General features: G+C 49.5%; 1 protein-coding gene across 1 annotated transcript in view; it reads right to left on the minus strand.

The window, feature by feature from the left end:
• Positions 1–14,744, minus strand: part of KCP (kielin cysteine rich BMP regulator) — a 94,145-nt gene that overhangs the window by 77,630 nt on the left and 1,771 nt on the right. The window contains exons 2-3 of the mRNA XM_056846636.1: positions 10,689–11,245; positions 8,117–8,189 (exon numbers count right to left, since the gene is read on the minus strand). Coding sequence (XP_056702614.1) covers positions 8,117–8,189; positions 10,689–11,245 — 630 coding nt within the window. The remainder of the gene's footprint in view (positions 1–8,116; positions 8,190–10,688; positions 11,246–14,744) is intronic.

The following is a 14,744-nucleotide window of genomic DNA, read 5'->3' on the forward strand; positions in this document are numbered from 1 at the left end:
GACTATGAACTCCTGTGTACTATTGAGTTTATGACTCATATGGATTATTTTGTGTATACATTATAACTGTGGTTGAGATTCTTTGATTTGACAATATATAGAGAATCTCGGTATCTTTGTCGTTCTGTGATGATTTTGGCTTTCAGCTATACTTTTGAACACAGAGGTGTCATATTCTGTGTAACCACCTGGAGGTTGGCAACCCTAGGTGTGGTTGGACCAGGCAAGACTCAGTCTTGGCTGCTGCAGCCGCCACCTGCTGGGGTCCAGCCCCTCCGCCCGCGGCAGGAATTCCCTCCTGAGGCCTGGCCTCGTTCCGGTTTCCAGAACCGCAGGGCCCGCCGGCCTCTGCCAGCAGCAGGGGGCATCCGCTCCTGGCTCCAGGCCTTGACCCCTCTGGCGGGGCATGACTGGCAGACCCCGAGCTGCTCCAGCCGATGACCGGGAGCCGTTCCAAGGCTGACCTCCAGAAGGAAAGGAGGCAAGCCGCCTGCCAGCAGCACAGAGGGCAGCCCGCGGCCAGCCAGAAAGCTGAAGCTCATTAGCCCCCCAGGACAACAAAAAGGGGAGGGGGAACTCACCCAAATGAGTGGATGGAGCTTCAGATGCTGAGCTACAAACTATACAATGTAACAAAAAAATGACATTTATTGCACAGTAAAATTGTTAAAAACACCAGGCCTGGAATTAGGGCTGCCAACCTCCAGGTAATGAGAACAGAGCACGGCTGAAGGAACTTACAATCCTGAAGTCGAAAAACAAAGTCTGAATCGGTCCTTTTAAATTCTTTAACCTCCAATGATAAGCTACAAGCCAAGCATTTATGGCAACGGTAATGTCCTTTTAATGAAACGATCATCCCCCTGCAACAACATTTATACCCCTGCAACAACAATTATATATGAAGACATTGTTCCAGACTTTACTTGCTATGAATTTTGATACTTGTACCTTTTGGACTGTTTAGTTTAATTGTATATATGTAATTATTTATTTATGGTCACTTTATGCACTTTAATACACTTTGTTCTATATAGCAGTTGTAAGTTCCTTCAGCCATGCTCTGTGCTCATTTCCTAACCTTTGGTAACAGTACAGTGGTGCTTATTTTGGTTGCTCAACCTCCAGGTAATAGCTGGAGATCGCCTGCTATTACAACTGACTTCCAGCCGATAGAGATCAGTTCACCTGGAGAAAGTGGCTGCCTCCTGCCAGTGACAAAGAGAGACCTGGCAACCCTACCTGGAATACAGGCTACATATAAAAACCAGTTATAAAATTCTTATGCACCGTTGAGATAACAATGTAAATGACCAGCCCTTAAGCAGATGCGTTTCGGCCTGAGTAGGCCTTCCTTAGTGGTCCTAAATACATAGAATTATAAAAACACATCCGGAAATAGACCTACGAGATATTTTTATTTAATATTTAGTGTGGCTTGATGTGAATTCTTAACCCAAATTGTGGGTCTTGCTAAATGAGCGGTTGCTCACACAATCTGATGAAAAATGAAGAATGCTTACGGATGTGAGTACATCAACCTGTGATTAATCTGAATTGGCCAATTAGATAAAAAATATTTCATAGGTCTATTTCCGGATGTGTTTTTATAATTTTATGTATTTATGACCACTGAGGAAGGCCTACTCAGGCTGAAACGCATCAGGTCAAGCATTGGTGATTTACATTGTTATATCAACTGTGCATAAGAATTTTATAACTAATTTTTGTATGTCGCTCATTAGCACCCTGTCAGGCCTGTGCGGAGGAGGAGGAGGAGCAGCAGCAGCAGAAGAGTTGGTTTTTCTATGCCGACTTGCTCTACCACTTAAGGCAAAATCAAACTGTCTTACAAACACCTTCCCCTCCCCACAACAGACACCCTGTGAGGTAGGTGGGGCTGAGAGAGCTGTGACTAGACCAAGGTCACCCAGCTGGCCTTATGTGTAGGAGTGGGGAAACCAACCCAGTCCGCCAGATTAGAGTCCGCCGCTCATGTGGAGGAGAGGGGGAACCAAACCCAGTTCTCCAGATCAGAGTCCACTGCTCCAAACTACCACTCTTAACCACTACACTACGCTAGCTTCCAAAAAGGGGGCTGGCTCTGGGGCAGAGGTGGCAAGGGCTAGGGAGCAGAAAAGATCCCCAAGAATAGTGTTGCCAATCTCCAGGCAGAGCCTGGAGATAGGGTTGCCACATCCCCCCAGCTATCGGCAGGGGATGAGGTAGGGATGCCAAATCTCCTGGAGATTTGAGGATGGAGCCTGAGGAGGGCAGGGACCTCGGTGGGGTACAATGTCATAGAGTCCACCCTCCAAAAGCAGTTATTTTCCTCCAGGGGAACTGAGCGCTGTAGTCTGGAGATCAGCTGTAATTCTGAAGGATCCCCCAGGCCCCACCTGGAGGCTGGCATCACTACCTGGAGATCACCTGGGATTTCAACTGTTCTCCAGACTGAAGAGATCAGCTTCGCTGCAGGAAGTGGCTACTTTGGAGGGTGTCTGTGGCATTATACCCCACGGAGGTCCCTCCCCTCCCCAAACTCTGTGCTCCCCCATGTTCCACCCCCCAAATCTCCAGGAGTTTCCCAACCTGGAGCTGGCCCAGGGCCACCAACCCCAGCTTGGGAAATTCCTGGAGATTTTGGGGATGGAGCCTGAGGAGGGCGGGGATTGGGGAGGGGAGGGACCTCAGCGGGGCATAGTGCTATACAGCCCACCCTCCAAAGCAGCCACTTATAGAATCATAGAGTTGGAAGGGACCACCGGGTTCATCTAGTCCAACCCCCTGCACAATGCAGGAAATTCACAACTACCTCCCCCCCCCCAGTGATCCCCTACTCCATGCCCAGAAGATGGCCAAGATTCCCTCCCTCTCATCATCTGCCTAAGGTCATAGAATCAGCACTGCTGACAGATGGCCATCTAGCCTCTTCTTAAAAACCTCCAGAGAAGGAGAGCCCACCACCTCCCGAGGAAGCCTGTTCCACTGAGGAACCGCTCTTAACTATTAGAAGATTCTTCCTAATGTCTGGACGGAATCTCCTTTGATTTAATTTCAACCCGTTGGTTCTGGTCTGACCTTCTGGGGCAACAGAAAACAACTCAGCTCCCTCCTCTTTATGACAGCCTTTCAAGTACTTGAAGATGGTTATCATTTCCCCTCTCAGCCTTCTCCTCTCCAGGCTAAACATCCCCAGCTCCTTCAACCTTTCCTTATAGGACTTGGTCTCCAGACCCCTACTTGGGAACTGATCTAATGTATCTGGATATCAGTTCTAATCCCAGGCAAACTCCAGCCCGCTCCCTGGAGGTTGGCAACCCCCCTTGACATGCGCCAAGGGCACAGTAGCAAAACCTTTCAGCAGCAACCACATGAAGACGTTCTCCCCAGCAAGGAACCATTCCCCCCTCCCCCCACGCAAACACGGGAGAGATTTTGGCTCGCATTAATCCCACCAGGGGTTGCAGCAAATTGCATTTTGCAAGGGGTGCAGATGTTGCCCCAGAATTTTCCCCTCTTTTTCTTTCCAGCACACACATTTTTCTTTCTCTGGCTCTCAGCCCGCTAGTTTGTAAATAATCATTCCATAAAATGCACACAGTTTGTTTTGAAGTGCTGAGGCTGGGGGGAGGGGGATTCTTCCTCCCCAGGCATCTCCTGCCTTGGCAGGCAGCCGCATCCCGTATTATGCTCCTTCCACCACCCTGCTTTTCCCCCCTGTACAAAGGAGAGGCCAAGACCACGGTCAGAGGAACGCCGGCTGGGTCTACATCCTGGAACTGACTTCGTCAATGTATGGAATGAACTTGGCAGGAGATCAAGAGAATGCAGACTTCTTCTTCATAGAATCATAGAGTTGGAAGGGACCACCAGGGTCATCTAGTCCAACCCCCTGCACAATGCAGGAAATTCACAACTACCTCCCCCCCCCCAGTGACCCCTACTCCATGCCCAGAAGATGCCCAAGATGCCCTCCCTCTCATCATCTGCCTAAGGTCACAGAATCAGCATTGCTGACAGATGGGCATCTGGCCTCTGCTTAAAAACCTCCAGGGAAGGAGAGATCACCACCTCCCGAGGAAGCCTGTTCCACTGAGGAACCGCTCTAACTGTTAGAGAATTCTTCTTGATGTCTAGATGAAAACTCTTTTGATTTAATTTCAACCTGTTGGTTCTGGTCTGACCTTCTTGGGCAACAGAAAACAACTCGGCACCATCCTCTCTATGACAGCCCTTCAAGAACTTGAAGATGGTGACCGTGTCACGCGCCCCTGGTATTCCTTGGAGGTCTCTCTTCAAGGGTTGAGGCTGAGAGTGTGCGACTGGCCCCCAAATCACCCAGCATGTTTCCATGGCAGAGTGAGGATTCGAACCTGTGTTTCCCCAATCCTAGTCCATGCACTGGTTCTTTCTTGCAAACAGATGTGTGTACGTATGTGTGGGCTGTACACGTGTTCACTGCAAACAGGACTTCTCCGTGTGAGCTATGATGACATTAAAGTTGTGTTTTTGGCCGGCCGTCTATGATGCTCATTTGGCAGGTCTGGGGTCACAAAACAGAGCCCTCCTCATCGTGCTGTTATTTTTCTCTCTGCAGCCACCGAAAGATTGCCCCAAAAGTCTTGGGAACACCTGAGAAGGAAAGCGGCCCTCCTCCTCACGATCGACGCAAACATTTGCCCGCACTTTTTATATGACGCAAAAATGTTGGGTTACCATATGTCTTCCTTAAAACTTTGAGCTGACCTAGGCAAGTTGCCGATCTAACGGAGAGCTGCTTTGGATGCTTTCACTTATTGGCTTAAAATCTAAGGCAGGAAGGGGAAGACTGCCAAAATTCGGTCTTTGGGAACAGTCCTTACATCAGCCTCAACACACAAACACCTGGCTGCAAAGGATTCTTCATCTGAACTGTATTTTGGATTACCGCTGGCATATTTTCCAAGCTCAAACTGGCGGCAGCTAGCCAAATTTCAGCACAGATGGAGGCATGCCTTTGTGTAGCTGGATTTGTCCTCGTTGCCCAATGTAAGGCTGCTCCACGGTACTGTAAATTAAAATTTGGTCATGGCTTTTTGAGCGCAGCTGTCTGTTTAAGGAACAATGTTGTGATACACGCACCAAACATGCATGTTCTTATGTACTTCTCATACCCATTGTAGAAAGTTCACCAAACGGTCATGGAAACCATACAGGATTTTTAAAATCTTTGACAGCCAATTAATGAATTTGAAGAGAAAAGTAGAATTATTGTCTTTTAATTACTATAGAAGAAGAAGAAGAAGAAGAAAAAGAAAAATAAGAGGAAGAGGAAGAAGAGGAGGAGGAAGAAGAATTTCCTGCATTGTCCAGGGGGTTGGACTAAATGACCCTGGTGGTCCCTTCCAACTCTATGATTCTATGATTTGAAGAAGAATAAGAGTTGGTTTTTATATGCTGACTTTCTCTACCTTTTAAGGAGAATCAAACCAGTTTACAATCCCCTTCCACTCCCCACAACAGACAGCTGTGAGATAGGTGAGGCTGAGAGAGCTCGAAGAGAACTGTGACTAGCCCAAGGTCACCCAGCTGGCATCGTGTGTAGGAGTGGAGAAACAAATCCAGTTTACCAGATTAGCCTCCACCGCTCATGTGGAGGAGTGGAGAATCAAACCTGGTTCTCCAGATGAGAGTCCACCACTCCAAACCACTGCTCTTAACCACTAGACTATGCTAGCCCTCCGAACCACTGCTCTTAACCACTATACCACACTGGAAGCCATGCATATAAGGCCTTAGTAACCATGGCTAGTACACACATGAATACACATGAAGCTGCCTTATTCTGAATCAGACCCTTGGTCCATCAAAGTCAGCATCGTCTACTCTGACCGGCAGTGGCTCTCCAGGGTCTCAGGCAGGGGTCTTAAACATCACCTACTTGCCCTTTAACTGGAGATGCCAGGGATTAAACCTGGGACCTTCTGCATGCCAAGCAGATGCTCTACCACTGAGCCACAGCCACTGATCTCTTCTCCACAAATCTGCCTAACCCCTGCCTAACTACCTATGCCTGTGGCCATCATACTATTTCCTCTGACAGTGAACTCTACATTTTAATCACTCATTTGTTCAAGTCAGCGGCAGACTGCTGGCGGTAAAATCAAAAGACTGCTCGCGTGGGGTGTGAGTTAGCAAAAACAGATGTTACCCTCGTAGACCACACACTCCCTACTGGCAACGTCAAATCTTTGGCATCCTCTCCTATTGCAATGACTGCAGGAGAGGGGAATTCTGAGCATGCCCACTTGAAGCGCGCAGGACAAAGGGGGCTCACGAAGCAGAAAGTGGATAGCGGAGAGTTGCGGGGTAGGGGGGAAGGAGTGATCATGTCATAGATTATGTCACACTATGTTTACGGGGTGGTTTGCCATCGTCTTCCCCAGTTGTCTACAATAAACTCATTTCGCCGACCTCGGAAGGGAGCTGGCTACCTGAAACCGACTTCCATTGGGATCGAACTCAGGCCGTGAGCAGAGCTTTTGACTGCAGTCCTGCAGCTGATCACTCTGTGCCACGGGGCTCTCTAGCCCTGCTGGTTAGCCAGGGTGAATTCAGGGCTGTTATTTCCCTACAAGAGAAGTACATCCTCCCTCTGGGAAAGACATTTCTATCCCTGTGGACATTAAGAGGGTGACAGAAGGATCGTCTGGACTGGGTCATAGAACAAGCTCTTCGAAAGGCCATTTGGCTGGCTTAGCAGCAGCCAGAAACGTGAAGTTGTGTTGGCGCTTCCAGCCAGACACTTCTGGCCCTGCAATTCAGCATGGATCCCTGGCACCAGCCCCGTTCCCTTCTCCCACCCTGCCTGTCACTGGATCTTCTCCAAACCTTGGGTTCTTAGCTGCCCATGATGAGGAACATCTGGCCCAGCTGTTGTGGATCTCAGCACAGATGCCAAGAGCTTAATGAGGAGAAAACGCCCCCAGTTTGCTTTGCTCTCTGGTTCGGTGCCCCCTTCATCTTGAACACATGAACCCATGAAGCTGCCTTATACTGAATAAGGCCCTTGGTCCATCAAAGTCAGTATTGTCCACTCAGACCGGCAGCGGCTTCCCAGGGTCTCAGGCAGAGGTCTTTCAGATCACCTACTTTCCCAGTCCCTTTCACTGGAGATGCCGTGGATTGAACCTGGGACCTTCTGCATGCCAAACAGATGCTCTACCACTGAGCCACAGGCCCTCTCCTCTTGACTCCAAGCTTGCCCTATATTGCTCAACCTTCCCCTGGGGGTGCAAATGGACTCCTGCTCATCCTCTCCAGCAGAAATACATGTGCCCGCCTGCTCTTTCCAGCCATTACCATCAGAACATAAGAAAGGCCCTGCTGGATCGGACCCAGGCCCATCAAGCCCAGCAGTCTGTTCACACAGTGGCCAGCCAGGTGCCTCCAGGAAGCCCACAAAAAAGACGACTGCAGCAGCACCATCCTGCCTGTGTTCCACCGCACCCAAAATAATAGGCATGCTCCTCTGATACTAGAGAGAATAGGTATGCAGCATGACTAGTATCCATTCTAACTAACAGCCATGAATACCCCTCTCCTCCATGAACATGTCTACTCCCCTCTTAAAGCCTTCCAAGTTGGCAGCCATCACCACATCCTGGGGCAGGGAGTCCCACAATTTAACTATGCGTTGTGTGAAAAAATACTTCATTTAATCTGTTTTTAATCTCTCACCCTCTAGCTTCAGCAGATGACCCCGCGTTCTGGTATTATGAAAGGGGGAGAAAAGCTTCTCCCTGTGCACTCTCTCCAAACCATGCATAATTTTATACACCTCTATCATGTCTCCCCTCAGCCGCCTTCTTTCCAAGCTAAACAGCCCTAAGCGTCTTAACAGCTCCTCGTAGGGCAGCTGCTCTGGCCCCCTGATCATTTTGGTTGCCCTTTTTCTGCCCCTTCTCAAGCTCTGCAATATCCTTTTTTGAGGTGTGATGACCAGAACTGCACACAGTATTCCAAGTGTGGTCTCACCATGGATTTGTTCAAGGGCAGTATGAGAGCAGCAGTTTTATCCTCTATTCCTTGTCAAATTATGGCCACCTCTCCTCTTCCACCTCCAGGAGCTTACCTGGCAGGTTCTCGCAGTGCCAGGGGCGGTGTGGGAATCCACTGGGCGAGATCTCCGCCGTCTGCCAGTAGCCCTGCGGAAACATTCACGGAAAGTCACCCTAAAGCGTCACAGGGGAGCCCAGACCAGGCTGATCTCATCAGAAGCTAAGCAGGGTCAGCTCTTGGTTTGGAGACCACCAAGGAAGAAGGGAACCTGCTATGCAGAGGAGGTTTCAGAGGGTAGGCAGGGTTGTCAGCTCTGGCAGTTGGACTCTATGGCAATTGGACTCTATGGCATTCAGGTGGGAAACACCTGAAGATTTGGGGAGGTGGGGTCTGGGGAGTGCGGGGTTTAGGGAAGAGAGGGACCTCAAGTATCCATTTTTACTAGTGGCCATTTTTACTAGTAGCCATGGATAGCCCTAAAAGATAAAGCTAAAAAGATTGTGTAGTAGGTGATATGAAAGACCTTCAGCTGAGACCCTGGAGAGCGGCTGCCAGTCTGAGTAGACAACACTGACCTTGATGGATCAAGGGTCATTCTCAGTAGAAAGCAAGGAGAAGGGGCTGTGGCTCAGTGGTGGAGCATCTGCTTGGCATGCAGAAGGCCCCAGGTTCAGTCCCCAGCATCTCCAGTTAAAAGAGACTAGGCAAGCAGGTGAGATGGAAGACTTCTCTGCCTGAAACCCTGGGGAGCCGCTGCCGGTCTGAGTAGACAATACTGACTTTGATGAACCAAGGGTATGATTCAGTAGAAGGCAGTTTCATGTGTACATATGCTCAACAGGATATCATTCCATAGAGTCTACCCTCCAAACCTGCCCTTCTCTCCAAGGGAACTGTTGGTCATCTGGAGATCAATTGTAATAGCAAGAGATCTCTAGGTGCCACCTGGAGGTTGGCAACCCTAGTAGGCTTGGAGTCCACCAGCACCTTGGAGACCAATATAAGGTTCAGGGTATAAGCTTTTCAAGAGCCGAAGCTGCGACAAGCACTGCCCCCAAGCATTTCCCCTCTCCTCTAATCAAGCTGGAGACAATGGAGATTGCACTTCTGCATCCTTTGCAAGCCCTCTTCCCAACTCTGCTACCCACCTGAAACTATCTGAACATGGACGTTTCATTTAGCTATCATGACAACGGGTCGCAACCTGAGAAAGGGCCTTCTCGGCCGTGACAGTAAAAATTTGGAACTCCCACCAAACATTTGTCTGTCTTCTGCCAACCCAATGAGGGTTGCTAACCTCCAGGTGCTAGCTGGAGATAACCTGCTATTTACAACTGATATCCAGCCAATAGAGATCAGTTCACCTGGAGGAAATGGCTACTCTGGCAATTGGTCTATATGGCATTGAAGTCCCTCCCCTCTCCAAATCATGCCTTCCTCAGGCTCCACCCCAAAAACCTCCCACTGGTGGCGAAGAGGGACCTGGCAACCCTACTCCCAATAACTACTCTGGCCCATTCTCCATGGTTGTGTTATGCATGTATGCGTTTTATTGAATTGTTTATTTTATATATACTTTATTTTATATGCTGTTTTAATGTTTGGTGTGTTTTGATGTTAGCTGCCCTGGGCATCCTATTTGGGTGGAAAGGCAGCATAATTTTTTTTAAAATAAACAAAATAATTGCCACTGATCCTCCCTCCTCTATGAATTGGCCCAGAGCATGAAAACCAGCAGCCATTAACATATAGGGTTAGATTTTAACATAGAAAGATAGATTATATAAGGTATCATTTTTTTTAGAAATATAAAACTACCTAAAAAGGTACAGGGAGTGATGTTAAGATATGCAGGGGTAGTTTAGAACAGAGATTCCCAAATTGTGCTCCATGGAGCACTGGGTGCTCCGCGAAACATCTCCTAGTGCTCCGTGAAGAGATTGGAAAGAAAAATACTGCTGCCGTTCGGTTTAGTATACAAGTGCCAGGTGAAAATTAGTGCTCCGTGATGAATTCCTCTCCTGAAAAGTTCTCCATGAGTCAAAAAGTTTGGGAACCCGTGATTTAGAGTAAATGAAGTAGTTTTAATATTTCAGGTTAAAAGTACATTTTGTAGCAAATTGAGTTAGGTTATTAATATTTGACACTTGTGTGCTATCAATTTATATCTTTTTAGGTGTGTTATGTTTTCTATTCTGTATTTTCTACATTTTCTGTTCTGTTTCTATTACTAAATAATAACAACAATAAGTTTTTTTAAAAAAACTAGCTGCCATTCATGTCCTACCTCGTGGCAGTGAGTTCCACAAGCTCATTATTATGGCAAAGCCCCTGCAGAGTGAAGAAGAAGAAGAGGAGTAGGAGGAGTAGGAGTTGGTTTTTAGATGCTGGCTTTCTCTACCACTTAAGGAAGAATCGAAGAGGGCTGACGATCACCTTCCCTTCCCCTCCCCACAACAGACACCCTGTGAGGTAGGTGGGGCTGAGAGAGCTCAGAGAGAGCTGTGGCTAGCCCAAGGTCACCCAGCTGACTTCATGTGGAGGAGTGGGGAATCATACCCAGTTCACCAGATTAGCGTCCGCCTCTCATGCGGAGGAGTGGGGCATCTAAACCCGGTTCTCCAGATCATATGAGAGAGTCTTACCAAGAATTTGCTGGTCTTATCTCCAGACAAACTGGCAAAGGTGATCTGCAGATCCAGGGGCAGGATGAGGCTCAGGACGTCTTCCCCGCCGCCCTTTTCGAAGACGACCGGCTCCTGGCAATCCACGAAGAGGGAGATGCGCTGAGGCTCCAGGTTGAGGGCCAGCCGGACCCAGCGGCCCTGGGCAAAGGGCGTTCTGCCGGGAAAGACCAAGGAGGCAGGCTCCATGTTGTGCACGGCGCGGTAGTCCAGCCGGAGCTGGTCGGCCCGGGTGCTGGACAACAGCTGCAGCAGCGGCCGCCCGTCCCTCTTGGTGGCGGCCGGAGACACCAGAGAGACGAGGGTCCCCTCCGAGCCGCGGCTCTGGCGGGCCACGAAGTGGAACCCCAGGGCGGCCTGCACCGTGGACAGCAGGTAGACCGAGTAATCCCAGGGGAGGGTCAGGTGGGGCACCCGCTGGCGGAGCTTCCAGGCTGGCGCTCCCGGATCGAGGCCCTTGGCCTTGGTGACCCCCTCGACGGAGCGGGTGATGTTGAGGGCCTCCAGCAGGTCAATCACTGCAAAGCAACCGGAACAGGAGGAAAGGCAGGGTGAGGCAGTGGTCACACAACGCATAGTTAAATCGTGGAACTCCCTGCCCCAGGATGTGGTGGTGGCGGCCTTGAAAACCCTACAGGGTCGCCATGAGTCAGCTGTGACTTGACGGCAAAAAAAAGAGAGAGAGAGAGAGAGAAAAAATGCCACGAAGAGCTGCCCATTTACATAAATCAGTGGTTCCCAAAGTGGGCAGTACCACCCCTTGGGGTGCAGTGGGATTTACCTAGGGGGGCACTAAGAGGCAAGGGGGCAGCAGGGGGGGCGCTAGAGGTGGGCCCCTTCAACTTTGTTGTTCACTAATTTACAATAGATCAAGCTATGGCACCATGCCGGCAAATTTGGGGGAAACTATCAGAATTCCCCCCCCCCCAGACTTTGAAGAGCTGGTACCGCTGGATCAAGTTCAACAGTTTCGTTGAATAAATTTCAACTAAAAAGTTTTAATTTGATTTTGAACAGATGTGCAATTAATTGTTACTGTTTTGAATTTTTTATTGTTCTTATCTCCTTTAGTGCGTCATGCAAACCCCTATTTTGAATAATGCTTTTAATAGGGTAGGGTAGGGTACGGTAGGGTAGGGTAGGGTAGGGGGGTGCTGGGGTTGAGTTTGTGGAACCAAGGGGGCGGTAGCCCGAAAAGTTTGGGAACCACTGATATAGATTAAGTCCCTAGCAAAATGACAGGCTATTTCTCTCCAGGCCTGTTGGCAACCCCATCAGTAATGCCTGGCTGTTGGCATCCCTGCCTTACCTTTTCTAGGTGGACTCATAAGAACATGAGAAAGGCCCTGCTGGATCAGACCCAGGCCCATCAAGTCCAGCAGTCTGTTCACACAGCGGCCAACCAGGTGCCTCTAGGAAGCCCCCAAACAAGATGACGGCAGCAGCATTTATCCCGCCTGTGTTCGACAGCACCTAAGATAAGAGGCCTGCTCCTCTGATCCTGGACAGGATAGGGATGCATCATGACTAGTAGCCATTTTGACTAGTAGCCATCAATAGCCCTCTCTTCCATGAACATGTCCACTCCCCTCTTAAAGCCTTCCAAGTTGGCAACCGTCACCCCATCCTGGGGCAGGGAGTTCCAGGGACTCTGGACACCTTTTTTTTCTTCCTGCCAGGGGTTCTGTGCTTCTAACAGCCGTGGAAATGCCAGAAATCCAACAGGTGAACTTTCTGCCTCTCTGTGCGGCAAATAAGTCCCCCCATTGCATTCCTGCCGATCAGGCAGCTTTGAAAGACACTGAAACAATGATCAATAAAAGCGGGGGCCCAGCTGGCGGGGTGGGAGGGTGAGAGATTCTCTTATTCCACTGCCAAGAATCTTTTGGTGGCGAGAATCTTTTTGATAAGGAGGGCCCGTCCTCTCTGCAGCAGCTCAGATTGAGCGAAGGGAGCCCCTTTGCTAATGGGTTTATGGCATGCATGGAATCCTACAATGCAAAGGGGGGGAGGGGGGGTGCAGGAATCCCAAACAGTTTTATTGGGGCAGAAAGACCTGGCCCCAGATCTGGCCTGCCGCTGAGCGCATCTCCTCCTGGCCCTCCAGGGGTTGTACAAGCAACCTCCCCCCACACACATTCCATCTCTGTCTTCTCTCCCCCCCCCTCTCCCCACTGAAGTACCACCAGCTGGACTTAATTAAACTGGATTTGAGAGGGATTTGCCGGGAAAGGGGCCCAGACAACCGCTTGGCTGCCTCTCCGGCTCTTAAAACAAAGGGAGCGTCCCATTTGCATGGGTTTGCATGGATTAATACAGCCCCCGGACAGCGACAGACTTTGGCCCGGTTTGACTTGCGAATGTGGGAATTAAAAGGAAGCCTCGTTTCTGCTCAGCGCATCTGTCCGCAGCTGGATTTCGAGCACCCTTTTACACCCTCGGGTGCAAACCCGAGCCATGTTTTACGGGGTTCCTTACCAGAAGCACCAGAAGTGTGTGTGTGTGTGTGAGTGATGGAAGCATCTTTAGGGTTGCCAACTCTGGGTTGGGAAATGCCTGGAGATTTTAGGGGTGGGGTTTGGGGAGGGGAGGGACCTCAGTAGGACACGATGGCATAGAGTCCTCCCACCAAAGCAGCCATTTTCCCCAGGGGAACTGTTCTCTGTCATCTGGAGATCAGTTGTAATTCCGGGAGATCTCCAGCCAACACCTGGAGGCTGGCAACCCTTTAACCACCCTGGCCTAGAAGTGGGAGGAGTAGTTTAGCTTGGAAAGAAGGCGGTTAAGGGGAGACATGATAGAGGTCTATAAACTTATGCATGGTGTGGAGAGAATGGACGGGGAGAAGCTTTCCTCCCTCTCTCATAACACCAGTCATCCGCTGAAGTTGGAGGATGACAGATTCAAAACAGACAAAAGGAAGTATTCCTTCACATTGCACATAGTTAACTTGTGGAACTCCCTGCCCCAGGATGTGGGGATGGCTGTCAACTTGGAGGGCTTTATGAAGGGAGTGGACATGTTCATGGAGGAGAGGGCTATCCGTGGCTACTAGTCAAAATGGATAATAGTCATGATGCATCCCTATTCTCTCCAGGATCAGAGGAGCTGTGGAACGCAGACAGGATAATGCTGCTGCAGTCATCTTGCTTGTGGGCTTCCTAAAGGCACCGGGTTGGCCACAGTAGAAACAGACCGTGGGACTTGATGGACCTTGGTCTGATCCAGCATGGCCTTTCTTATGTTCTAATTAAAGCAGGTGTTTCAAGCTACACGTGCGCGCGCGCGCGTGTGTGTGAATATTACCTGCAAAGTGGGAAACTGCCCTCCAAAAACACGAAAGAAGCTGTCGTGTGTAGCAGAGAGTTGTGATGGAAAAGCAGAATTGGAAATCTCATCTTTCCCTCCTAAACGTCTAGTTTGGCCCAAACTGACTGGCTTCTAGTAAAATGTATTAGCCAGCCTCCATGGATTAGGGAAATGGAACCTCCAGGTACAGAGGAAGTTTCTCCCTGGCTATAGGACACTGAAGCATACAGAGACGCAACAGGGAGTGCTTTTGAGCATATGTTCAACAGGGAGTGCTTTTGAACATGTCTTTCCCTCACTGCTAAGCCATTAAAGGGTCTTGAAAGGTTTTGCTGACTGTGGATCCTCCCTTTAGTGGTGGTGTCGTGCGGGAGAGTCTGGGGCAAGAGACCTCTTCCTGCAGTTTGCAAAAGAGTGTAACTCTTTTGACAGCATTTCTTCTTCCCGGCCATACAGTTTGGGTCTACCGGGTGCTTAATATCTCTTGACCAGTCCTCAGCAGTTATTTGTGCTTCCTGCTGTCAAAGAGGGCTGGAGTTACTACAAAATGTGTACATTTTGACACCAACAGAAGCAAGCTGTGTGAAAGTAATCACTTAACTCGGGAAGTCTTGCTTTCTGTATTTGGTGAGAAGCTAAGCACCACCAAGGAAGTCCAGGGTTGCTACGCAGAGGCAGGCAATGGCAAACCACCTCTGAAAATCTCTT

Source organism: Euleptes europaea, chromosome 3 (genome assembly GCF_029931775.1).
Source record: "Euleptes europaea isolate rEulEur1 chromosome 3, rEulEur1.hap1, whole genome shotgun sequence".
Classification (NCBI taxonomy): domain Eukaryota; kingdom Metazoa; phylum Chordata; class Lepidosauria; order Squamata; family Sphaerodactylidae; genus Euleptes; species Euleptes europaea.